Raw genomic sequence first — 27,874 nt, forward strand, 5'->3', positions numbered from 1 at the left:
GGGTTCGAAGCCCGTCCGAGTCAAACCTAAGACTTATAAAATAGAACTAACAGCTGCCTCGAATGGTACTCAGTATTAAGACGGTATTCCTAGGACTGGTAGTCCAGATGTCAAGAGAGTGTGACTGGTTGGGACATCATGCACGATGCCTTAGTGATAGACATCAGGATAAACTGCCGCAACGCAGACATCGTAGCGATATGACTGAAAAATTGTTAAAGCTACGTTAAGGATCCAAACTACACTTACATACACACATGGATTTAAAGTTACTTTGAAATTTAATATATCTTTTAAAATATTGCAGGACGATTAACCCTTTGGTATTCCTTTATATCTATGCTGTGCATTTAATGTCTTAACATATGTGTAAATATTACATATTTTCTTAGGATGCTTAACAGGTAAGGTGGATCGCCAAGTTTCAATAATATGCCCGAATGTGATATCAAAGTTTATTTAAATGAGTACTAGGTGTATGCAAGTAAATTGTATTCAAATATCCAAGTAAATTCCAATATGAAAACTATTTCATGCGTGCTGGACAAAACATTATTGTATGAGAATTGTATGAACATTTGATTGTTTAAAATAATTAGGTACATTGTAATGACATGACTTTGCACTAAATAATTGTTTAGGCTATTCCAGAGTTTAAAAAGTAACAAGAATATTAACATTATGGTAATTTCCTTCTTTTTATCATAAAACCTGAGGTATTGGTTCTGTGTTGCATTTCTTTACCAGCCAGTTCAAGATTTAATATTTTGCCTGAATTTGTGTGGGGTTATTCTATTATTGTGAGATATTCTGGTTCCTCGTTGCTATTTACTCTCTCCATCATATTATTTTCTCTTCCAGATGTGATCCTGATAATTTGATCGTAATTGTCCTGACTAAACACTTGGATGTGAGTTTCATATAGGCTGATGTTGTTCATGGATCTATTTGTTCTAGAGTTCGCACGGTTTCATTTTCTGAAACAGGAAACGAAATAGTGATAGAAATTCATAATACACACACCGTACGGTTATGTATCTTTCCGTTTCAAGATCCTTCCCGGATACGTCTTACTGAAATTCATTTTAACTCCTTACTTACACTAATGGCCAGTAAATCGAATCATCATGTATTCAATTTAATTGTACATAACGTTTGAGAAACAAATATTCTAACATAGGATTTATTTATTTTGGTTATTCTTGTACATATTATTTATTACTGACTCTAAATATATCCCCATTTGAATATAAGGGATTATACAGTTTGTTATTATAATTATATCTAGTGCAATTATATGATATCACTCAATCATTAAATTCCTACATCCATTCGCTGATCTAATCATCCAACCATGTATACATTGCAAACAAAGAGGGTGGAGGAGAAGAAAATGAGAATTAAGGAGAGAGAAAGAGACCTTTTGGTTATCAAGTCTAGCATAGTTTCGTGTTAAATGAACATTGCCCTTTCAAAATAAATCCCAAATAATATTATAAGTACTAACACAAATCATAATGAATAAATAGCAGAGAAAGCCTTGGAAGCATTTTCATACGTAGATTATATTCATTTTAATTTCAAGCTAAATTAAATACAGTATATGATTGGATTTGTTAATTTCAGTTTCGTAGCGGTAGATATGGAGCCAAAATGTGTAATTTGTCTGGAGAGAAAACTGTATATAATGGACGATATATTTTCTTTTGTCATGCCCTTATATCTGAAAACTATGATGAAGGTTGCAAATGATGTTGCTAGGTCCACGTCCTTTCTTCGGCTGGGCGGATAAACTTGTGTTCAGCGATCAAATAGCTGCCTTGTCCGAGAACGCCCTCTTGGATATACACATAGTTTTACGGTTGAATATTCATGAAGCATGAAATTTGTATGTGCAGCAGATAACAATACAGGTTGACAAAAGTTGATAAATTAATTATCAAATGTGGCAGAATATTCAAATAAACACAATATATGTTAAACGATAGCGACGGTAAATTTGCGTTAATTAGTTTGCTTCGAATAATCTCAAATACGGACAGAAACTTGATTGGTGCCTTTGTGTACCTATGATACTTCCAAAACTTTTTTCAGTTGCACCATTCCCTCTGAAACAAGATGAATCAAACAGGCAATGTCATGTTTGTATCTTTTTCGGTTTAATTTCCTTGTAACACATTGATAGGTCGGAAAGGAAGCAAAGGTTGATAATCCTTGCTGTATATATACACAATGTCCTGAATAAATCAGCCTAGCGAACGTTGATCACATAGGTTTATACAACAGTAGAAGAATATATATATGCATAAAAGAGACCGACGTAAAGCTGAGAGTGTTTGGCTTTCCGCCCGACTCACTATTTATAAGCAAATCTATGAAGCCGCTAAGAAGAATGTCACAAATATAGTCCATACAGCAAACTCAGCCCACTACACTATTAAGATCACGGAAAGTTCCAGCAAAGAATTCTTAGAGATTACTAACAAGCTAATGTCAAGGAACAAATGTACACCACTTCCAACTACCTTCTCTCTTGTCGTCCTTCCGGACATGTTTGCAAATTTCTTAGGTGACAAAGTAGAAACCATTAGAGATAAGCTTGACACCACAAGTTCAATTGACTCGTCGTCCCCATACAGTTGGGATACAGAATTTGAGCGGCAACCATTAGCAGCATTTGAACCTGTCTCTGTGGATTTCGTACGTTCAATTCTGATGAAGAGTGCACCAAAGTCATATGAACTTGATCCAATTCCAACATCACTGCCGCTTGAGAGCTTATCCATTATTGCCTTCTCTAACTGATGTTATTAATACCTCTCTCTCATCCGGGGAATTCCCAATCTTAGAAAATTTGTTCTATCCCAGCTTGTATCGCATCTGAATTCAGAAAGTCTCTTTGGCAATGTACAATCTGAATATCGCCCTTGCCACAGTACTACTCTTCTAAATGTAGTTAATGACATTATCTCTGCTTTGGATAGCAGAAAGATTACAATCCTCACCCTCCTTGATTTGTCTGCATCATTTGACACAACATACCATGATATATTACTTCACCGTCTCCAGCGTGTATGTGGCATTCATGATACAGCCTTACTGTGGTTCAAGTCCTACTTGGTCAACAGGACACAAATTGTATCTGCAAATGGAATACACTCCATCCCAGTTAATGTATGTTGTGGTAGTTCACAGGGGGTCTGTTGTTGGACCAGTTCTCTTCATTATATACACTCAGTCGCTCTGAAGTGTGATGGATCATCATCCAGTGTCTCACCAATTGTACGCTGATAACACCCAAATATACATATCTAGCCACCCAACTGAAGTTGATGCTACCATCCAAGGTGTAGAGAGGTGCATTTCTGATGTGAAATCATGGATGTCATGTACCAAGCTGCAGATGAATGATGAAAAAACTGAGGCCATTCTGATCACAACACAAAGACTTTCTCATTCACATCCTTTACCTCAAACAATAAATATCAGCAAGACTGCATATTCTGAGCTGAGATGCATCAGCTCCATTCGGAAATATCTTTCAGTTGATGTCACTAAAATACTTGTGTGTTCATTAGTACTGTCAGGACTGGACTATTTATCTCTATTCTGTCTGGTTCATCTCAATATCTACTCCATAAATTTCAAAAAGTTCAAAACACAGCTGCTCGGATCATACTTACAGAGCAAACATCCCCGCTGCTCTGTACCCTATCCTGGCTATCCATTTGATCCAGAATCAAACACAAAATTTGTTTTCTGTGCTACATTTCACTGAGAGATTTCAGTCCAATATACATATCCGACCTCATCCATATGTACGCACCAGCAAGATACTTACGCTCCACTGACAATCGTATACTCATTATTCCCACAATGAAAACAAAGTCATATGGACAGTGTTCTTTTGCATACCAGGGCCCAGCAACGTGGAATGAATTGCCCACTGAACCTAGATACATAGAAACCGTTATCCCATTCAAGAGATCTGTTAAAACTCACTTATCTCGGCTGCAAGAACAAACGTAAAGCCCTAATACTGTTTCCAACCTTAAACATTTTCATCATGTTTATTTATGTTTTCTAATTTCATTGTGTTTGTTTTTGTAATCATATCATTATATATGTTTTTTATGTTATAGATGTTGTCTAATGTTGAAAGCGCTTAGAGCTTTTAAAGATGAGGCACTATACTAAGTCCTCGATATTATTATTATTATTATTATTAGTATTAGTATTAGTAGTAGTAGTAGCATACATACGTGTGTGTGAGATCAGTGGCATTTTGTCACTAATACTTGTTTTTATGTATTGACCATGACAATGTATTGTGTTGTGTGTAGATTTTCAACGATGATATTTCAGAACAACTCTTTCAAGGTCTTATGAAGGGTGAACAGCGTAACTGGAGCATCCGTAGATGACTTGCAAAGCTCGACATTACACTCAACACTACAAAATACAGGAGCACATTATAAAGTTTATCTGAATTTTTACTACTCCAGCTGTCCCATACTAATTTGTCCTGGCATCTCTCTTTGTACGTCCCCGTACCTTCACAATTGTCACAGGATAAAGACTTTCTCAACCTTGAAAAGGACAACTATATTGGAAAGTATTATATGGTTGTCCCTTACTTATGCGTTATTATATATGTCATCTACATTTTCTCTAGGAGGTTGAAATGGTTTATAATACGTTTCCTCATCAGCATTATTACACGTGTATTCATGGGTTGGTTCAAAGTCTTTCATAGTCTGTTTTGCATTTGAGTCATATATATTGTCGTGGGTAATATTTGTGCTGTCATATGTGTCACATGTGGTATAGTAATTAGTTTTGAAACTTGTCTGATCGTAGGTTTCGTCCAACGTTGTCTTGTCGCATGTAATTGTAGTGTCATAAGTATCATCCAGTAATTGCATTTTGCAGTTCTATGTGCTGTCGGGCACTCATTCCATGGTGTTAATCATTATGTCGTAGGAATAATGTGGAGTTTCGCTTTGACTTGGTCGCATCTTTTGAACACTCACATACACTGCGTTTGCATCGGAATGCACGGTTTTTGACATTTGATTATCCCACTCCTAGGAAGGTCTGACATTCAGATTGTCAGTGTTTCTCACTGACTCTCTGATGTTGGTTTTATCTAAAAATCTATGATCGCTGCGTACCTTTCTTCTCTTACAAAATAACACTACACTGAAACTTTTCAAGTAACCTAAGCAATGGTTAACACCTGACCATCTAGAGAAATCAACAGTATCATCTGCCTTCTCAAGCATTTAAGTCACAACTTTGAATATGTTGTTAAAGAGAGCGAAATTATTATCCTTGATTTTAAAACTTTTAGCAGTTTTAACCCCTTCCTTTTCTATAATTAGGTACAGTATTATTAAATTTAAATGAAATGCGTTGTCTACTAAATTGTTTTTTTTTCTGTCGTAAATCTTTATTCGTACATTTTTATATCGTGGCTTTCTTTATGTACCATATAAACAATAATATGCTGATGAGCAGCTAAACCCAATGCACGAATACATGACTAACCTTTAAATTTCTTAAACGCATTGGTAGTTGGTGTAATATATCAACATGATTTTATTTTCCATACCTGAAGTAGCATGCTGCCCCAAGCACTACAACCGCAACCACAACAATACTTCCGATACCAATGATTGCATACATACATACATATCATACACTTAAATCAGGGGAAATCTACCTTAGATACTTTAAGATAATTTCAGTCAGACATCAATAGTATAACATCGTTATGTTGAACCACAATTTCAGAACTTCTAAAATGTTTATATGTGAGTGCTAGGAATCGATCATTTGTAATGGATAAATCCAAGACCTTCAATGGATCTAATCTTTGTTGTACTAAACACTACTAGCATCAAGTTATACTAATATATCGTCTCATTTATCACATATTTCTCTCAAGCTCTGGCCTAAGTATTTATTAATTACAGTTTGCCGGCTTCTATGGAATACTTCAATGAATCATTTAATACTTATCACAAGTATAAAGTGGTTTGTGAAAGTAAGCAATGAAAATAGATTATTTTCAATGTTAAAAGTCTCAGAGTGATTTCTATATGTACAAGGAGACCTTAAGTAATATGGAAGAATTTGATCAGTTGAGAAATCTATCTAAAATGTTTCATAAAATTCTTTAATGAATACATGTCATTGAATTATCTTTCCCTTATATGTGTTGTGTAACAAACACAACACGAAACTATTTTCTATAAAGACTAACACTTTAAGTGTTGCATGAAACGCACAGGTATTCCATGGAAAAGACTAATTTAGCTAGAGTAAGATTAACACAAACGAAAGGTGTTTGGAATATGATATGATAATGCTAGAATATGAAGGAAAAAACTGACGAATAATTGACATAATTATCACTGTTGAGTATTTAAACATAATATACGGAATAATGTACACGGCTGAAATATAAAAGATATGAAACTTCAATGACTTTTCTTTTCGAGATATATGTGAGTTCCCAAATACACCCAATATAGGAGAAGCGTACGAATTGGTGTAACAATGAGCAAAGGTGATTAGCTACAAATGAAAGTTGTATTCCCATATCACTGAATCTATCTACGTGAAGTAGAAAGAAAGTGTAATAATAAATGACATTTGAGAAATGTACAGCAGTAACAATCCGTGGAGATACAGGCAATGAGTAGTATGGGCAGATATAAAATATACAATACCCGCATGGTTGCTTTCAGAATGCGATTAAAGTGATGGAACAACATACGAATGAATGTTTGGTCTTCCCAAAATGATACGTGACCTGGGTGGCTTGGTAGTCTACAGCGATCACATTTAAAAATCACTAACATGACACATCTCTCAGCTTCAGTTTCAGTCACTGATCGGTCTTTTGTGGTATGTTAGGAAGTTTGCAGTAGCTTCTCGTGGATGGAGCGTGTTTCACAAGATGACACAGGGTTCTTATTCCACCACATTTACTAGGTGCCATACATAGCCCCTCTTATGCTGAAAGTTGACAATAAACCTATCTTGGCATCCGTCCGTCTACGAGAGACGATGGCATAGCTCCAAAGTACGCTTTTGCTTATCCTTCTTTTTAGCTCTCTTTTCAGCTTGCTTTATTCTTCTCTTTTCCTCTGCGTTTTGAACTCCCTGCCTGACAGCTAGACGCCAGCTGGAACGGTTGTTTGCACAGCTCTCCCAGTCGTTGAAATTGATGTTTGCTGTCTTCATATCCTTCTTGCAAACATCTTTGTAGCGCAGATGTGGTCGTCCAGTTGGTCGTGCACCTTCTGCTAACTCCCCATATAACAGGTCCTTGGGAATGCGACCTGGGTCCATTCTCTTGACATGGCCGAGCCAGCGAAGGCGCCTCTCGCTGAGTATGGAGAACATGCTGTTCATGTTGGCGCGTTCTAGAACCTCTGTGTTGGGTACTTTGTCCTGCCACTGGATGTGCAGAATGCGCCGCAGACATCTCAGGTGGAAGCTGTTGAGTTTCCTCTCGTGTCTTGCATAGGTGGTCCATGTTTCGCTGCTGTAGAGAAGTGAGCTGAGCACGCACGCTTGGTAGACACGCAGTTTGGTCTTCTCTGTGAGGTTGGGGTTGTTCCAGACCCTCTGGTTAAGTCTGGCCATCACTGCTGCTGCCTTGGCAATCCTGCCGCCCACCTCAGAATCAATGGAGAGTGAGCTGGAGATGTTAGACCCGAGGTATGTGAAGTTCTCGACAACTTCCAAATTGTACCCATCGATGGAGACAGAGGGAGGGGAGTCTGTGTCCTGTGCCATGACATTTATTTTCTTCAAACTGATGGTCAGTCCAAATTCCTTACATGCATGGGAGAGGCAGCATACCAGCTGCTGAAGTCCATCTTCCGTGTGTGATATCAAGGCTGCATCGTCGGCAAAGAGCAATTCACGGATGAGTACCTCTGTGACTTTAGTCTTAGCACGGAGACGGGCGATGTTGAACAGCTTGCCGTCAGCCCTGGTATGGATGTACACTCCCTCGCTGCAGTCCTTGAATGCGTACTGGAGAAGCATGGAGAAGAAGATGGCAAAGAGCGTCGGTGCAAGGACACAGCCTTGTTTGACTCCGCTAACGACTGGGAATGCTTCAGATGTTGCGCCATTGAAGCACACTGTGCTGTGCATGTTCTCGTGGAACGACATAATGACAGCAAGCAGACGTGGGGGGCAGCCGATCTTCTGCAGGAGTCTGAAGAGTCCACTCCGACTAACCATGTCAAACGCCTTCGTCAGGTCTATGAAGGCAATGTAGAGGGGCATCCGCTGCTCGCGACACTTCTCCTGCAGCTGACGTAGTGAGAAGATCATGTCTACAGTTGACCTGCCGGCTCGAAATCCACACTGGGATTCTGGGTAGACGCGGGAGGCTAGGATCTGCAAGCGTGCCAAGGCAACACGGGCGAAGGCCTTTCCGACGATGCTGAGGAGGGAGATGCCCCGATAGTTGTTGCAGTCGCTACGGTCTCCTTTGTTTTTGTACAAAGTGACGATGTTGGCATCACGCATGTCCTGTGGGATGTATCCCTGTTCCCAGCAAAGGCAGAGGAGTGTGTGTAGGGGCTGGAGCAGTGTTGGTTTTCCGCTCTTGAGGACTTCAGGCGGAATGCCGTCGCTTCCAGGAGCCTTCCCACAGGCAAGGCAATCGATGGCTTTTTCGAGCTCTTCCAGGGTGGGCTGTGTGTCTAGCTCCTCCATGACAGGCAGGTCTGGAATGGCGTCCAGGGCAGTTCCAGTGACATTGTTTTGGGTTGCATATAGCTCAAGATAGTGCTCAACCCATCGCTGCAGTTGTTTCCCCTGGTCTGTGATGACTTCGCCCGTCTTGGACTTGAGGGGGGCGGTCTTGTAGCTGGGGGGGCCTCTCGCTTTTTTGATACCCTCATACATTCCTCTTGTATCCCCGGTGTCAGCAGCTGTCTCTATACTGTTGCAAAGGTTCAGCCAGTAGGTGTTGGCACAGCGGCGGGCGGTCTTCTGGGCGTTATTCCTTGCAATCCTGAGGGCTTGTAGTGTTCTGGGGCTAGGTGCAGCCTTGTATGCCAGAAGGGCTTTCCTCTTTGCCTCAGTCACGGGCTCCATCTCCTCCCAGTTTGCCTCATACCAGTCGACATTCTTTCGCTCCCTCTTCCCGTAAGCTGTGATGGCTGATTTGTACACAGAGTCACGGATATGGGACCACTTGGAATCAATGGTGTCATCAGGTGTCACTTTGGTGAGGGCTTCCTTCAGTTTGCTGATGAACTGCTGTGTTTTCTCTGGGTTGCTTGCACAGTAGGTGTTGATACGTGGGTGACCCTTCTTCTTGGCGTGGTGCAGCTTCTTGGGTAATATTCGCACCTTGCTGGCCACGAGGGAATGGTCCGTGTCACAATCGGCACTGTGGTAGCTGCGGGTAAGGAGGACACTGGCCAGTTCTGCACGCCTGGTGATGACGAGGTCTAGCTGGTGCCAGTGGCGTGAACGTGGGTGTCTCCACGACACCTGGTGGATCTCCTTGCATTTGAAGAAAGTGTTTGTCACACATAGGCTGTGGGATCAGTACATCTCCAGCGGTCGCTGACCATTCTCGTTGATCTTGCCCCTTCCGTAAAAGCCGAGACAGGTGGACCAGGCCTCATGGTCAGCTCCCACTCTAGCATTGAAGTCTCCTAGTAAGTAAAGGCTTTCATTGTTGGGGATACTGGATATTGCCTGATCCAGAGCCTCATAAAACTTGTCTTTCTCCTCGTAGGTGGAGTAGAGGGTTGGGGCGTACACACTGAAGATGTTGACCGGGCCTAAGGATGCTGACAGCCGGAGGGCAAGGATTCTCTCAGTACCTGATGATGGAGGTTCAATGAAGGCGATTAGCGTGTTCTTGACGGCAAAACCTACACCATGCTGCCTAGGTTCATCCAAGGGCTTCTCCTGCCAAAAGAATGTGTAATTGGCTTCCCTGATGGTGCCGCTGTCAGCCAGTCGGGTCTCCTGGAGGCAGGCAATGTCGATGTTCAGTCGGGAGAGTTCTCTGTCAATGACGGCAGTCTTTCGTGCATCGTTGATCTGCTGTAGGTCAGTGGTCAATCCAGGACACATGGTCCTGATGTTCCAGATTGCAAAACGAAGAGTTGGAGTCTTTTTATTTCTTCTTTTAGTCTTTCCTGGTGCAGAGTTTTGTGGCCCACTTGTCGAGATGGTTCTCTAAGCTCCACGCACCCAGTGAAGCAGGCAGGCCATGGCGGGCAGCACCTTACTGACTGGAGGCTGCCCAGCTTGAGGCGGGCGGTAGCTGTCCAGTGAGACCTGATGATCTCTCCCACCGTCAGAAGTAACCCCTGGCGCCAAGCTCTACGCCAATCGAGCTTTGACTTAGAACCGGTAAACTGCTACTTCTCGTGTTGTGCCGACGCCGTACGACGACGCTGGAGTGTCCTCTCCAGTGGAGCTATGAAGCCTGGGCAGGGTGGTATGGAGAATCAGCTGTTGCCCATGCAGCAGATCCCCCCTCTCCACGCAGCTGGTGTGCCCAAGGGAACGACGAATGCCGATACAGCTTGGCACCAACGGCGTCGCAGGAGTTGCCGGAATGACGTTGAAGTCAATGTCATACCGCCTTAGGGACTCCATTTCCGGATTTTCTGTCGGGGTTTACTCCCTTAGCCTTTCCCATGAGTGGGTATAGCCACAAGGCAGCAGAGGTTTGGAATCGGAGTTTTCCTTCTCCTAGATGAGCTACCATCCAAGGTTTACGAGTCCCATCTACCCGAAGCAACTGGTTTTAAGGCGCCAGTGGGCCGCCTTCACCCCTTCTCCTGTTAGTAGAAAACATGGTCTGCCGGGCTTCAAATCTAAGCCACTCGCGAAGGCCAGGAGCTGGATTTTAGTTGACAGAGGCAGTAAGAGACGCAGGCCGTATGGGGCATTTTGGAGGATTGGGGCGCTTGTCTCCCACTCCCACCCCGGGCAATGTCAGCCTTAGACCACACAATAAACCTACACAAAGCAATTCGAACCAATTTCGAAAATAATTAAGATAAAATGTTTTCAACTTTCAATTAGCTTCCACTTTTGACATTTTCATATCATGATCTCTGAAACTATTCGTTAATTGATATCCACAAAGCAATTATCACATCCACGTTCCTGTATTCCTTTTACTAGTTCGAAGATGGAATTCGATATTAAACAGGGGTAAATGTTGTAGAAATTGTTCATATTCATAACAAGGAGTTTACACCCAATAGTCTGTAGAAAGCAAGTGTATACGTTTGAAATGATTATATAAACTTTAGAAATGTTCAACTTCGATTCCCTGTTCTAAAATCCACTGGCACTGCAATTAACCTTTCAGCAAAGATAAACACAAATATCGGGCATGACGAAGCGTTACACACTGTGACATTCATTTTGACAGTATCTATGAACGAGGAAGTGAATCGGTCACCGCAAGTTAATTTCAAGAAAAACTAAAATTAGGTGGAACATACATGTACCGTGCTGAATACTTCATTTGGATACTGCCACGATAAATATATTCACGTGCCATAAAGTGTGGTTAATTCGTACAATAGTAACTGACTTACGTTTTAGCTAGTAATATCAAAATCAACCTAAACATTATTTTACCGCTTTTTTTTCTAAACTAGCAGAAATTAAATTTATTATTAAATGTAAACAGCAGTATCGAACCAAATGTACACTAATTATATTTTTTAAGGAATGGCTTACCTGCAGGCGAAAAATCTGTTGGCGTCGACATACCTGTCGTCGTTGAAGCAGTGGTAGTAGTCCAAGCTGTAGTACATAAAGTATTAGGTACAGTAGGTACAGTAGTATATGCAGTACCGATGGCAGTTGTTAAAGTGTAGATATTATGGTGAATGTAGCCGCCAGGTTAGAATCAGCAATTATCAGTGAACAATTAGAACAATATGTCAGCAACAGATCGAAACTGGGAGGTCAAATAAATTACCCATGTTGCTATGGGTGATTAGTTTAATAGGAATTAATGTTTCTAATTAATTAAATATTAATTTTCCTGAGTATCTGTGTTAATTGCGATGTTAAATTAACCGTGTGCTAGGATATCGCGACTTGTACAATGGAGAAAAAAGCTGTTGTCTATGTGGCCGTTTCGTGTTTTTATTTTAGCTGGATGTATAATAATCATAAACTGCAAATGACAAAGAAAAACGGTTTATGTCCATTAGGATCTGTGAATTAATCAAGAAGATCAAAATAAATATTCTTGAGGTGAGACCGTTTAGAAGAAAGAACAATATTTGATGCTGCGTGATATGCAGGTTTAGATGGCAGTTGCAATATATTTACAACGACAAACAATTCATTCAAATAGTTAACAGTTATGAGAGGAAACAAAGTTAGAGACTCTGCTCTGTGCGCATGCTGAATTTTTATCAGAAAATTATATTTATTTTATTTTCAATCTAAATTAAACACAGTATATTATTTGATTTGTTAGTTTCAGTTTAGTAGCGGTAGATATGGAGCCAAATGTATAATTTGTCTGGAGAGAAAACTTTTGTCATGCCCTTATATCTGAAAACTATGATGAAGATTGCAAATGATGATGCTAGGTCCACGTCCATTATTCAGCTAGGCGGATAAACTTGTGCTCAGCGATCAAATAGCTGCCTTGTCCGAGAACACCCTCTTCGATATACGCATAGTCTAATAAGCATGAAGCATGAAATTTGTATGTGCAGCAGATAACAATACAGGTTGGCAAAAGTTGAGAAATTAATTATGAAATGAGGCAGAAATTCAAATAAACACAAGATATGTTTAAATGATAGCTACGGTAAATTTGCGTTAATTAGTTTGCTTCGAATAATCTCTAAATACTGATTGGAACTTTATTGGTGCTATTGTGTATCGATGGTACTTTCAAAACATTTTCATTTGCACCCTTCCCTCTGAAACAAAACGAATCAAACTGGCAATTTCATGTTTGTATCTTTTTCGGTTTAATGTTATTGTAAAACATTGATAGGTCGGAAAGCAAAGGTTGATGCTCCTAACTGTATACATAAACAATATCATGAATGAATCAGCCGAGCAAATGTTGATTACATAGGTGTATACAATAGTAGAAGAATGTGTAGACAGGCAAACATACACACATGCAAATCTATTTTTAGACTGAGTAAGTGATTGACTGATTTATCGATATATATATATATATATATATATATATATATATATATATATATATATATATATATATATATATATATATATATATATATATATATAGAGAGAGAGAGAGAGAGAGAGAGAGAGAGAGAGAGAGAACTATACACTAGACTGGATGGAAAGTGTTATACCTGGATTCCTTTAGAATGCTTGATAATAGTTGGAATAATTAGTATTTTAATACAATTAATACCACAATAAAGGTTAGATAATTTTTAATGCGTACTCTACGGAGATTCGAACCCAGGTCCGCAGATAAACAGCATGCGTAGCCTTGCCTGCACAAACCAGTCCATATTCCCTCACGACTATATAATTATAGATATACACGAGACATAACTGAAAGTTGTATCCCTGGATTATAGAAAAATACTTGATACTAGATATATATAATTTGACTGTACTCTGGTTGACTTTGACTTGGAGTAGAATCTTTACGTTGGTTTAACAGTTGAAGGTGTTTACTTAGGTTTGCTCAAGTCGTCTTAAAAATCGCTGGCATGGAGTTAAGCCAATACTTCAGCTCGTTTGGAAGGCAATATGTCACACTTGTGGCTGTAAGAGTGGGTGTTATTCAATTAAATGCCAGATTATGATGTGTTCATTTCGTTTTGTATCGAAAACGTGGGGAAATAGTATTTATCCTTTGTTGTCATTGTCGACGTTTCAGGTAATCCACACAAAGGTATAGTCAAACAAACTATGGAATCTTTAAACTGTACATTTACTATTTCATCTAACCATAAAAGGTTCGGTTTCTTGTTCTGAACAATATTTAAAAATAAAGTGTCCGTCGTAATATGAGATAGTGTGAGTCATGAAATTAGCGTATATATGCCCATTCCTGTAAAGATATATTTCATTTTCTCCCCAACTGTCGTCAATGGGGTCTAAATTCAACTCAGCAAAATCAGAATTAGTACGAGAATCGCTAAATATGATATCTCCTCATCCAGTAATCATGCTCCATTTTCGACACTATCGGCTTGTGAATCAAATTTCTGGGAACAGCAGAAGCATCAGTAGTGGCTACTACCACGACCAACAGTAAGAATAGGGCATAGACGTGACAAGATTTATGATAATTGCAGTTGATGTTTAATAGTTCAAAAGTTTATTATTATCATTATTATTATTATTATTCTCTGGAAAAAGTCAAAGATATTTCATACACATCACACCAGTCATTTTGTTCTTATTTGTTGACTTTCCTGTTTAAATTCCTTAAACGGTATAGTCTCTTCTTCGTCGTCTTATTCTGCTTCGGTGGCAGTGATGTCAACATTTGCAACACTATCAGGATCTGTTTATTATGTCTCTGGCTTGTAAAGCTACGATGAATAGGATGCATCCCTTTTGATATGATTCTTGTTTGTAGCAAGGTTTGAACTCTAAATTTACCTTCACAAAATCAAATGTACGCTTGACAGTTCTTATTCAGCTTAAATATATTAAAATACTAATATAAATAATATTTTTAAACAAGTCATACGGATGTATGCATATTAATATATTTTTTTAGAAATGTAGTAAAAGTTGGAGACAATATTTCCATCAATGTTGCTTCCTCTTTATCGGGAATTTCTGAACAGTACTGATATAGCAGAATTATCTCCAATCGTAAAAGGAAGTATTTTCGCTGTACATTACTTTAGTCCAATTCGAAGTTGAAAAGCCCTAAGTTGACTAACCGACTCCCAAGTCTATTTGATGGTCTTAAGGTTAACAGGAAGTGTTTAGTCTATACAAATCAGAATGCCTATTTTAGAAAGTAACCAGAGAGCGACATGAGAATAAGGGTATGTTTGAGTTGATCGGTGAAAGTATACAGTCCCAGTTTTCTTTATATAAATTAAGATATACATCCGTAGCTGACCAAAACATCATGTCCAAGCGGGCGAATGGAAGAAGCCATTTCGGCAGGTTGTCTTATCGCGGCAGGGAAGCATAACTATGTATGACCAAATTATTTGCACTTCTGCGCGGAGAATTATTTCCTTTATGTATATTTTTTGTCACATTAGGCTAGGTCACAAAGCAAACTTTCTCCCTCACATGCATATATGCAAGTTTTAAAACTTAGAGCTTTTAACTTTTGTTGCACAAAGTTGCAAGAGAAATAAATGTTCTTTCTGCATTTTATTGTAGTACGGGAAATTGTCATTGTACACAAGTGAGAAATGTAAATATAAACATTTATCAGAAAGTGTATGTTTAAAAAAATAAAAAATAAACTATGTTCTATATATTTTTGGTATATTTTGCTATCAAGTGTATATTACGCTACCTTCCCCTGGACAAAGTCCTTTCTTCAGAGAAATATTCATGATAGAGTACTTTCCATGGCAGCCGTCTATATGCACGAAGGTGACTACAATTCTCGATTTTCTTGCTAAGTTAATGCTGGTGTGAACCTCTGTCCATGTATTCCTTACAATCTCAGATTTGTTCGACAGTACCAGACCCTCAGTTGACTTCACCATTATAAAGGTAATGTCTCCGTGTTCTATAAGGTATCGCAATAATATACACTTTGGTCCTGGTGAGATATCAGACTTGGAAATCAAACTTGACTCATTTCTACGATCCATGCAGTGTGTGTATGCATATTTTGCAGCTGCAAAAAATAAAGCATTACAACCAGACCATAATAGTTATGTTGACTGACATTTGACTATGGTAAATACAGTGTTAAGATTTAATAAACACCGTAAAGCTAATTACAACACGCAGTTATTCAAAGGCTGCTTATGTGCATCTGATGACCAAACAAGAAAGTTCTAGGAATGGATGAAATTAATAATTTCGAGTGTTTTGTCTCATTGACAAAATGCTATAAAATTGTGATATAAACGTGGTTAGGGAACGTCATAATGGGACACATATTGCTCTTTCATCAGAGTATTCCATGCAGTTTGCCTTGTGACCAGCAAAAAAATGGTTCACGTAATTCACCTCAGAGATATTGTGGTGATCTTGGCTCTTCTTAAACGTATTGTTTTATTACTGTCACAATAACAAAGGTAACCAATAAACGAATACAACATGTTAGAGGCGAACCGAAGTTTCTCCATACAGCGAACATAATTGCACGCGATATACCAATGCAGCTTTTCCTGCTTCATGCTTGATTAATTACTACAGCAAATTTACAGAACAATCATTCCAAATATAGTCAGTCTGATTAAAATCTAGACTCTTCTAAGTACAAAACTCGACGTCTTTTCTGATATTCTATGAAACTATACTGGATCAAGACTTTCAAAGGCCATCGAAACAGACTTTTACCGGTATATATCGGAATTTCTGGTATGTAGAAAATCTGGATGCCATCTTTAATGAGATTCTATTTAAAATATGAAAATTATTTACCTTTTTTGTTTATTTCCCAGAGCGGCTCTCCTTCCCAGTTGCAAAATCCTTCTGAGAAAGTGCAGTCTAGAATTTGGAAATAAGAACAGTATAGGTGGCATATATATAGACCTTTTAATTATGATAACATGTATTTAATATATACGAATTGAATGTTCTTATCTTATCCTCGACATGCGTTTAAACAGGTCAGTTTTTTAAAGAACGTAATACCCAAAACATATGTGAACCATGATGGCAAAGTGGTGTAATCTGTTAGTGCCACTAGTGGTACAAGAGATTTGATATATACTACGATAACATTTTTATTGGGCTGTCTTATTTGTGACTAAACTCAAAACAATATAAGGAATTGTGTAAGGGTCAATACCATATTTTAAGCAATGACACAAATGGTAATGGCGAGGTTAAAGAGGTGCAATTAGAAAAAATGGTCATAGGAATGCGAAAGATTTCCAAGAAACGTTAGAAAACATAGACAGTTTGAGATGGGGTGCATTTATCCACGTAATGTATTTCTAAAATATCTTTTCAGATAATTACATATCGAGTAAAATAATCTCTACAAATGAAGCTAAAACAACATAATATATTCAATAGTAAAATATGATTGGGTGAAAGTAAAATAATATGGTAACGTCAGTCAGGATAAAACGAGAGGACAAAGAATAAAAACGAAGGAATATTATATTCATAAGTATTTAAAAATGTTTCAATGACCAGGTTAGATTTCCACATTAAGAGCAACTTATTCATTTACAACCGTATAATCCGATAGTTCTACACTTGTGTATGTTATACATCAGTGCAACTCTGATTAGATTCAATAGTTAGGATCGTAATGGGATAGATATTATGTGCAGTTGACTTATAGTGGTTGCTTGTTTGCTTTAATCCAAGTTATGACCTCTCCTAAACAACATGCTTTATCATAAACATTAGGCTGCACATATCAGGAGTTCTAGCATAATTTTACTTCAACATTCACAATTTATTTTGTCTTTTTCAAGTTTAATCCAAGTACCGAGGACTGGAAGTTATTTCGTCGGGCATATCTTTTCATATGAGTCGGCGTGTGTTTTTGAAATTGACTGCGTCTGTTTCTATGCATGTTGTCATACTCTGTGATGTTTTTGATTTGTATATTTGAATGTGTCCTTTACACGAAGAAAGATCAGATGGTTTGTTGATTTGTAAATTGTTCATGATGATCGATCATAATTTGTTTACAGTGTAGCACTTGTCCAGTTTCAAATTTAATTAATCTGTGCAAACATGAGGAGCAGCTTGATTTATTTAGACCTGTGAACTTAACTATATTTACATAGCCAATATATTTAATGGATATCTTTATAAGCTGAATAAAATATGTAAATTCAGCTCTTCAATGAAAAAAATATTGTAATGAAGATGATAATTATGATTTAATGATGATGATAATAATAATAATAATAATAATAATAATAATAATAATAATAATAATAATGCGAGAATATTGCCATTAAAACTATTAATAATACTATTAATAAAAATAATAATAATGAATGAAGATTGCGGTTAATAATAATAATAATAATAATAATAAAATGCTAATAATAATAACAATATTATTATTATCATTATAATTATTATTATTATTATTGTTATTATTATTATTACTTTATTTATTTAGTTTTATTACCTAAACACGAATCGGCTCTGATTGATATGTTATCTAAACCAATCGAACTAACAGAGTGTTCTCCAGTCAATACTTGTATAACAATTCTGATGACGCTTGTATTCGTAACCTCAGTTTCTACGATGGCGTTGAGCCAAAGATGCATCGTGTCAGCTGATCTAGTCCATGTCACATTGGAAATGAACCCAACTTCATCCTGAACGAGGACTTCAATTTTGTTTTTATATTATTCGCTCATATGATACAAAAATGTCACACATTGAAATTCTTCAAGATAAATTGTTGTACTGGTTATACTTGCACTGACGTGTTTTCCTTTAACTAGCAGATAGTGGCTTATCCCTGAAATAAATGGAATCTTATTTACAAATGACTGAAAAGAAATTACATGAAACAGAGAAATAAATGAATACAATGAAGGAGGGAGAGATAACATTCCTTAACAACGTACATCTTTGAAATAGTTCAGATTGAATAACTAACTTTCTTATATAAGGTACAAAATAAATATATTAATAAAATATTGAGCGTATAATGTTAAAATACTTGTTTCAAATGAGATTTGAAATGCCTATTAAAAGTACTTTCTTCTTATTGTGTACACATTAAGGATCCCTGTGTATCTTGTATTGTGTAATATAAACTATATTCTTCATATTATTACACACAAAGGCTCTCTCTACCGAGCGAATGAAACACTTTTGTGACTTTTTGTTTGAGTCCAGTAGTTTCCCCTATTTCCAAGAAATGCAGCAGTCGTTGATAACTGAAAAACTCTTAAACGCTCAAATACTACAGTACTTTTTCTCTAATCATCTAATGGCAACACATCACAAAACTATAATTTCACACTGCGTGATTGTTCTTGTTTCACATTTGTCTGACCTTTTATTAAGCCCGTTTAAGGAGAATACTTGTACTTCATGCCATGGAAGCCAAAGCAATTCCGAAACACCGAATGCAAGGTGTTATTTAGATATCATTTTAGTAAACACTTACACCTAAGAATATTTATGAAATTAGTGAGGGTTTTTTTTACGAAACCAACCCATGATGTCATAGAGCAGTTGGGGTGGGTGGGTGGGGGTTGAACAGACAAAGCCATGGAGGCGTCCATTTTCGAAATCCAGCCTTACGTCAAGGTGTGATGAGGACGTCGATGACTGCGTTGGCATGCTGAAGTCCAAGTTCTGCCGGCTACAGGTCAGAAAATTATAATTTGCGTGTGATCGGTCTTTGTCGGATTTTTGTAAAATATTTGAACACGAAGGAGGAAAAACAAACTGTCTCTACAAGTTGTAAAAGAGGTAGTTCATTAGTCCCTGAAGAAATGTCTCCAAGCAAATCCCCCATTCAAAAATTTCCGTAGCAATTCCCCCTCAATACTTTTTCCCAAACAACCACCCACCCCCCGTGAAGAAATTACCATGGACCAAAGATGTAATAATAATGAGTGATCCTGCTTTAATCATGGATTCTCGTACAGGTAAATTAACTCCACAACGACTAGATCCGATTGAAAATTATCTTCCCGTCTGTGATACTGTCAAACAGCAACTACACCAGCATCAGGAAGCCAGAGAGGGATTTTCAGCATGTGCAGTGCAGTAGCTTAAACCGGTCACGGAGGCAACTAAAGGTCTTCTTCACACACTAGAGCAAACTGCAAAAGCAACTTTGAAATTAGCAGAAAGAATATTTAAAAAAATGAGATTCCATGGAGCTTCCTGCTGAAACAACTGCTGCTCAACCACAATTACAGGAAGGGATACAACAGGTACTCGAGGCTATTAACCTAGCCCGTGAGGTGATCGGCGATATGGAGGATTGAATGACAGAAATAACATATCGGCCGGTAAGAGTAAAAGTTGATAAATAAATTTACTGAGGACGGTATTAAAGCTATCAAGGATTAAACCAAATTCTTTGAAATAGCTGCGTCCTGCGTTTGGGCTTGATGTAAAAGAAAAATATGTGAAACCTGAGTAAGTTGACAGTATTTCAACTCTCGATGATTGACGCAAACAAAAGTACCACATTGTTTCCGGTGCTAAACAAGTCGAAAGTGACGATGCAGGTTATAACTGATTTATCCGGGCAGTATATGCGGATATCCAGCAAGAAAAACAAGAAAGGAGATACAAATATGAAGAAATAAAGCATCAACTCGAGAAAGCAAGAGAAGAAAGAAAAACATCAAGAGTTAAAACTAGATCTAAAACAAGAAAAGAAAAGCAGAAGCACGTGGTCTTGACACTTGAGGAAATGGTCTTGCCATTAGAGGAAGTGGTCATCGCGTCCCAATAATGTCCTTGCTGACGTTGATCGACTAGAAATTCTGACTGGTGGGCAATGCACTCCCCAGAAATCATAAATGAGGTTGCTGAATTTGTCAACGATTATTCGCAGGTGCTATCATGGATGTCAGTGTTTATCGGGCACTTTTTGATGAAATTACCGACGATTATTACAGCGACTAATCACCGCTATTAATTAGGCAATTAGATCAGTAACACAAAAATAACATAATCATACACAGCGCTCGACATGGTCCTGAAGACGTCAGGGTAATCAATTAATGATTGCCAATCTATAAAGTTATCTACGGAGATGGACTCGGCCATGTTGTTCAATGTCTATTCAGAACAGTAGACCCAAAAAGCGATTCCGATTGCAAAGCAACGAGGAATGAAATCCATTAACATTGTTTGTGACAAGGCTATTGGCACCGCTGGTGATATTGCTAGTAAAGCATTCTCTACAATCAAACGAAGACTCATGATTAATACGAAGAGCGCCTGTAGGCCGACCACATCGAGTAAAATTTCAGGAAGTTGCACTTCCATGTACCGAAGTGATGTAACCATGTATCAGTAAAATACTAAATCAAGCTGCAAGTCTGATAGCTGAAAGTGGTCTTGATCGAGTGAATCGTCGACGTCGTTTTAAATAACGACAATTATCGGGCTAGCCCGATGCAGAGATGTTTATTCGCGGTCCGCTTGTCCATCAATGATCTTTGCAAAGGATGCCACTGATCACCCCGAGAACCGTAACATAACAATGAATCCCGCTATAACTGAAGTTGCACCGTTGAATGAAACTTTCAACCAAGGATTCGCAGCATAGACGTTATACGCCTACGAAGAATTGAAAACCATTAACATTATTTGTGACAAGGCTATTAGCACAGCTGGTAATATTTGCTAGCAAAGCATTCTCTACAATCTAACAAAGACTCTCATGATTAATATGAAGATCGCATGTGGGCCGACCACAGCCAGTAAAATTTCAGGAAGTTGTACTTCCATGTACCGAAGTGATGTAACCAAGTATCAGTAAAATACTAAATCAAGCTGCAAGTCTGATAGCTAAAAGTGGCCTTGATCGAGTGAATCGTCGACGTCGTTTTAAATAACGACAATTATCGGGCTAGCCCGATGCAGGGACGTTTATTCACGGTCCGCTGGTCCATCACTGATCTTTGCAAAGGATGACACTGATCACCCCGAGAACTGTAACACAACAATGAACCACGCTATAACTGAAGTTGAACTGAAAATTTCAACCAAGGATTCGAAGCATCGACGTTAAACGCCTACGAAGAATTTTCATGTGCAATTCCACTATCACATATCTTTGGATTCTGCCCTAATATCAGAAAAGCAATCTGGCGCCCCGACATCGTTGATGCTGCCAAACTAATACTGAAAAACTTTCATTGTCGATGCCAACAATGACGCCATCGCTGACTGAAGAACAACGGCTGCTCTCTGTCATGGGTAACGCTCCCGTGGGCTAGTGGTTAGAGCGTCCGCCTCGGATGCGGAAGGTCGTGGGTTCGATCCCCGGCCGAGTCATCCCAAAGACTTACAAAAATGGCACTAACAGCTGCCTCGCTTGGCGCTCAGTATTAAGAAGTTAGTGTTAGGACTGGTCGGCCCGGTGTCAGGATAATGTGACTGGGTGGGACATCATACTACATGTCTGCGGCATGATGCCCCAGTGCTAGACATCACTATAAACTGCCACAGTGCAGACCTCGTTGCGATATGACTGAAAAATTGTTAAAGCTACGTTAAAAATACAAATCACGTCACCTCTGTCTTGGACTAATCAACGCTGACTTGTCTGGCGATGACCGTTGATAGCGTCCAGAGTAGTGTTTCTGGGCTATTCATATGCATATAGCATCACAACAAGGCGTGTCTGCACCCCGTTATATATTCATAGCATTGCAGGATATCGCCCGAGTAGATTCACAACAGCGAAACCCAATGGTGTTTGACAGGCTTGGGGTTAATGAAGTTTCTCTGAGGATAAAAGGACATCAAGAACCAGCCGAAGAAGTGTTGCAAGATTTTTACAACAATCATGTTGCATGTGCGCATTATCGTTTGATGACATTTATGGGGCGTGATCAGAATCATGATTCCGGTTTGCAGATATCTCAGCGTGACTTCACAACATTATATCCGCTCTATTACTTCTCGCTGGAACAGTTGGATGTGTTCAGACAGTCAGTAGTCGATGTACATTTTTGAGTTCGTGTGCCACGACCACCAGCTGGAGGCTACATAGCAATTTATGTTATACTGTAATATATTGTAATACAAAACAATGTCGTTCAAAGGGATTGGTAGACAAGTGAAAGTCATTCATAATCCAGTGGAAATATGTAGTGCGAACTGTAATTAGATCATTCATGACATTATAATGTCATATCATCATATCAATGTTAGTCTGAGGCCCGGCAAGATTACCAAGTTGAGATCAACGGCGTTACAGGGACCAAATAAACTGTCAGTGATAACAGCTCAGCTCAAGCGCTTGAATAACGCTAAACAATGAAATACCTGGATTCGGCGTGATCTTTCTGCGCCTGCGGTTAGCAGCCTTGACAAAACCGGTGGTATATTTCCACTCTTCGCGGTAATAGCAGCAGTGATTATTGCAGCTTTGTCCGCTGTTGCAAAAACCGCCACGCCTGGTGCTAATGCTGCGATGGCATTGAATAAATCGCCAGAGAAGGGTATAAAAACAAAAAGCGACGATCTGTGAACGGATTATGTCTGTGACTACCAGGAACTCACCATTCGTGCTACGGTCAAGCCGCAAGCAGTTCGGGGCTAAGATTGCAATGAACGTTTCGCTAAAACGTGGAGCGCAAGTCTATTTGACTTACTTGATTCTGCTCCCCGTCTCCACATCAAGAAATTTCTGGGCCGATAACTTGTGAATGCACCAGACGGAAAGTGGCTGGGGACCACTGTGTGCTAATATGACTGAAAATTACCACAGTTCACACATTTGTGATCTTTGATGCTCACTTGTGTGTCAATAAGCCTGTTGTCGAGGATTAACCGGTTTCCCGACGACGCTGTCATAGTCGACACAGATTCGTTTTCTATCAGCAGGTCGATCGTTGCATCGCTACTAAATGAGCTCGAGGAGGGCGATACTCACTGGTGGCACTGGCGAATAAACAACTAGATGATACTTGGTCATTCTGCGTTTGCGGATTATAACCCATTTCCGCGTACTTCAAAAGCTCACACTTTTCGCAACCCACGGGGGCACCATTGGTGCATGATCCCGTGGCAAGACAGAAAACAATTTATCTTAATGTCGCTGAAGGCTCTGAGAAAAACACACACGCGATAAATTTATTTAAGGGAATGGGCATAGTTGTGATAACTCATCTCATCGCCTTTCTAGAGAGGTGAAGCAGCGAAGTGTTAAATCACATACTCATTCAAGTTCACCAGGTTCATATAGATGCCTGTAATTTTGCCGATTACTGGACTCGTTGGCAGGTCGCACAGAATAGTCAGGATGTATTTCGCAACAATGGGCCTTATAGAACTTCCACGAGTTACGTAATTGTTTAGTGCGGCTTACATGTAAAGTGTAATGCGACCCATTCACGAGATCTGTCCTTGCTCAGTAATTTCTTTGCGTACTGATACCAAAACGGCTGCTCAGCAAATGTTCGATTATGTTGTTCGACGATGGCCTGATCGCAATGTACCGCAGTGTGTCATCCTCTTATTTCACATCGTGGAGTTTTATTAACCACGCTACTTCACCTAGAAATTCTTTGCGTGGATCAACCTGTAGCAACTGTGGCCATATCAGGCCACCACGCTGACAAATTCGTTCAAACACAGCTGAATTCTCGGTCGCTGTTTTAGTTGATAGCGGCTCTACGTCCTTTATCTAATGTCAACAACCGTCAGTGCATATTTGTATGTGCGTGTGCGCGCATGATATTTGCCAGTTATAATAGTATTATGGGGCAAGAACTAAATATCTGCCTCATGAACCTAGCTGGGTACGCTGACATCCAACCGTGTGTACTGAATCGTTTTAGGCGGCGGCAGTTTATTTGTCATATTGTCTGTCAGATCATCCAATCGACGCAACAGCACATGTGACACCAGCTGATGTAGCAAATTTTCTGATCGCTTCACTACCCCTTCAGCATCTAATTGGGCAATAATAAATTGATTCCATATCATAACTACAGGCGATTATTTGCTAACTCTGGAACTACGCTCCTACCACTAGTTTACCACTCATTGCCGATCTGATTAGCCAAATGACAAGCGATTTTCGTATTGATTTATTTTTTACTGCCTTCAACGCGTGGACCAACTTCACGTCAGCGGTATGTCATTGCTGTAGATGTCGATGCTAATAGGCGATGTCACAGACGTGGCATGCTTGATCGATTGCATTTATTGGATATTCTTCAGGATTCTGCCGGTTATGCTCGTTGAGTCTAATATCAGGATACTTAGCCCATGGAGTTGCTATTAATACCCAAGTTTAGCAGCAATATCACCATCGAGAATGCTCCTCTTGGTGCTCCCAAATTTGTATTTTTGTGCCACATTCTACACACTTGCCTGTAAGGACACCTCTACGATTCCTTGTCGTTGTTGTTGTTAGCACGCTAGTACCGCTGCAACCTTTGCATCGTACACAATATAAATCCATATAATTATCGTATTTGTACAACATGGATTTCACTGATTTTTCTGCAACGCGAGAGCCCGAGCCAACTGACCATAATCCGGCCTTGCCCAACTAAATTAGAAGAATCATCATCGGTCCGAATAGATCTGGCAAAACTCAGCTGCTGCTTAACATGATAATGAGATGGCTTCAGTGAGATAGACTGTACCTGGTAGCACCATATATAGATGATCAACGATGATATAATGTTATTAAAGACTTCAACGAAAATGCAAAGTCACTGGACGAGAACGGCAATGAAAGTATTCAACGACATCGATGATGAACCGTCGGTCGGCAGTTTCGATGGCAGCATCAACAATCTTGTAGTGTACAACGATTTGTACAAATCCAGCCCGATTATCATCACGAGGTAGACACAAAAGCACCGACATGATTTACGTCACGCACAGGTGCACTAACGATGTTGATTCACATATGCTGAGAAATATTCATCAGACCTGGTGTTACGGCGACACGGATATGGTCAGGTTTAAGAACGCTTTTACACACGCACAGAAGAACCCGCATGAGTTTGTTACAATCAATATTCACGATCATTGGTCACGATATCGCATTAGACTTGATAATATATGTATATAACAGGGTAACCACGGATTTCTTCGCATCTTCGTACGACATGTTCATTCTTTAGTTTACCGATTGTTATCTCGTACTGAGAACACTCATTCGTAAGTTGCTTGTTGATCTCCGTTAAATCGGCGTCTTCGACAGTTAACTTTTTGTTGGCCTCCGTTCATTCAACGTTTTGATCATATACGAGTTTATGCGAGTTATATTCATTGTCCAGCTGATTAACACGCGTGGTTAGACTTGAGTCAATTGACGCTAGCTGTTATTTATCCGTCTGAGATGTGAGTGAAGCCACATGTTTATTTAGAGGCACTGCGCTGATCCTTTTTAAGCTGATTGTAGTGATAAATTGACGCGTTGTGGGTCTGAACGTTAAGTTCGTATTTAATATTGAGTTAGTCTAAAACATTCGCATGGTCAGATTATTTTTTAGGTCCGCGGAGAGCTTGTCAATCTCTGATATTTGCTATTTGCACGTTGGTGACATCACGGAGCCGCCAGTGCTAGTCTTTGTATTGCTGAGCGTAACGCGCTTTAAGATCCCTGTCGTAATTGGAGAGGTTAGATTGAACGGTTATGGAATAGCAGGATGCCGTGCAAGCTCATGCTTGGGATTTTAGAGAAGGTACTTTACATCAATCTTTGACTTTCGCGTCATTGACAATTCTGTATAGCCGATTAAAGCTCTCGCACACTTTCATCCAGTATTTTTCGTGTCGGGTTAAATTGTCTTTTTGTTGTGCCTTTCATTGTGGGTATGTATTATTTTCTGTTGAGGACCAGAGTGCATCTAGGGCTGAAGCCTTCCTAGGGGCTTGAATTTAATAACTGTTCTGGCGTAATCTGTGATGCTCATCGGTACCAACGCTGAAATCTGCATCATCGTTACTGAAGTTTACATTAATCGCGCAAAATTCGTGAAATCTTCTTTCAATTCCAGTACATTGCAAGTTTTCGGCCGGGGGACAAAAGTTGAAAACCTTGGAGAGGAGACTTTTGTCTGAGTCAGCCAACTTAATCGATGACAGATTTACAATTGTGTTGACATTTCAGTCTCGCAGAATGTTTTTTCCGGAGAAATTTTGTATTATTTTCTCTTTTTTTCATGTACCTTTCGCTCCAATATAACAATGCCAGGGGTTATTGTACATTTGCCAGAAAGAACTGCCACCTGAGAGCGCGCACAAAACTTATTTCATAGTCATGTTCAAGAACGATTGGAGCAGGTGGCTAGTCTAAAAGAAGCATGAGAAAATACATCTTAATGCTTCGAAATGTAATACATATTACTAATAGAGCGACTCATTATGATATATTAACGATTATGAGAAATTATATATATATATATATATATATATATATATATATATATATATATATATATATATATATATATATATATATGTATAGATATATATTTATATATATATATATATATATATATGTATATTAGGGGAGGGGGAGAGTGCAAAATTTCATTAGGGTCCAGACTTTCCTCGACAATGCAAAGCAAAATTCAATGTGTCAATTTACTTAAAGTGCGCATAATACCCAGTACACGGGCACAAGAGTAAAGTGGTGGCCAAATATCAAGTCGCAAATGACTACGTTTGTTTGTATGTACTCATTGTTTTTACTCGTGGGACGTGGCTAGTACACACTAGAAACAATCCCCAGATCCGACCCTGACTTCGACATTAAATGGGCAGCAATTACTAACGTGATAAACTAGTATTGGTAACACTCTTGCGAGCTACATAGTCTAGAAAGAGTATGATAAAATGAGCAATACGTTATTACGACGACTATTATTTCTGATATTAACAATTATACTATTTGCTGTATTGATATTTGAATTGCTTTTCACCTTTTTATTTACCACTTATCCTTGCACTCTTTACTTCTATTTATTTCCGAATACGCTTACGTCATTGTAGGTCTGATGCTTGTCCGGCTGTT

General features: G+C 39.0%; 3 protein-coding genes across 4 annotated transcripts in view; all 3 read right to left on the reverse strand.

The window, feature by feature from the left end:
* LOC149791475 (uncharacterized) overlaps positions 1-27,874 on the reverse strand; it is a 201,556-nt gene that overhangs the window by 44,645 nt on the left and 129,037 nt on the right. The window lies entirely within an intron of this gene.
* LOC149791477 (uncharacterized) overlaps positions 1-27,874 on the reverse strand; it is an 82,467-nt gene that overhangs the window by 29,687 nt on the left and 24,906 nt on the right. The gene's annotated exons all lie outside the window — the stretch shown is intronic.
* Positions 11,732-18,638, reverse strand: LOC149791478 (uncharacterized). Its single transcript, XM_089971304.1, has 4 exons — positions 18,302-18,638; positions 16,621-16,686; positions 15,536-15,865; positions 11,732-11,826 (listed from the first exon to the last, which is right to left on the reverse strand). The coding sequence occupies exons 1-4, from the start codon at positions 18,444-18,446 to the stop codon at positions 11,732-11,734; spliced, it is 636 nt and encodes a 211-aa protein (XP_089827430.1). The 5' UTR covers positions 18,447-18,638.

The sequence above is a fragment of the Sinohyriopsis cumingii genome, chromosome 9 (assembly GCF_028554795.1).
Source record: "Sinohyriopsis cumingii isolate HCF-2022 chromosome 9, ASM2855479v2, whole genome shotgun sequence".
Classification (NCBI taxonomy): Eukaryota; Metazoa; Mollusca; class Bivalvia; order Unionida; family Unionidae; genus Sinohyriopsis; species Sinohyriopsis cumingii.

Excerpts from the sequence above, each read along its gene's own strand:
- LOC149791478 (XM_089971304.1), bottom strand. The coding sequence starts at position 18,446 with ATGCATCTTTGGCTCAACGCCATCGTAGAAACTGAGGTTACGAATACA. Across the intron at positions 15,866-16,620 it reads CTGGGAAATAAACAAAAAAG|CTGCAAAATATGCATACACA; the intron begins GTAAATAATTTT and ends TATTTTTTGCAG. Across the intron at positions 11,827-15,535 it reads AGGACTTTGTCCAGGGGAAG|CTTGGACTACTACCACTGCT; the intron begins GTAGCGTAATAT and ends TATGTACTACAG.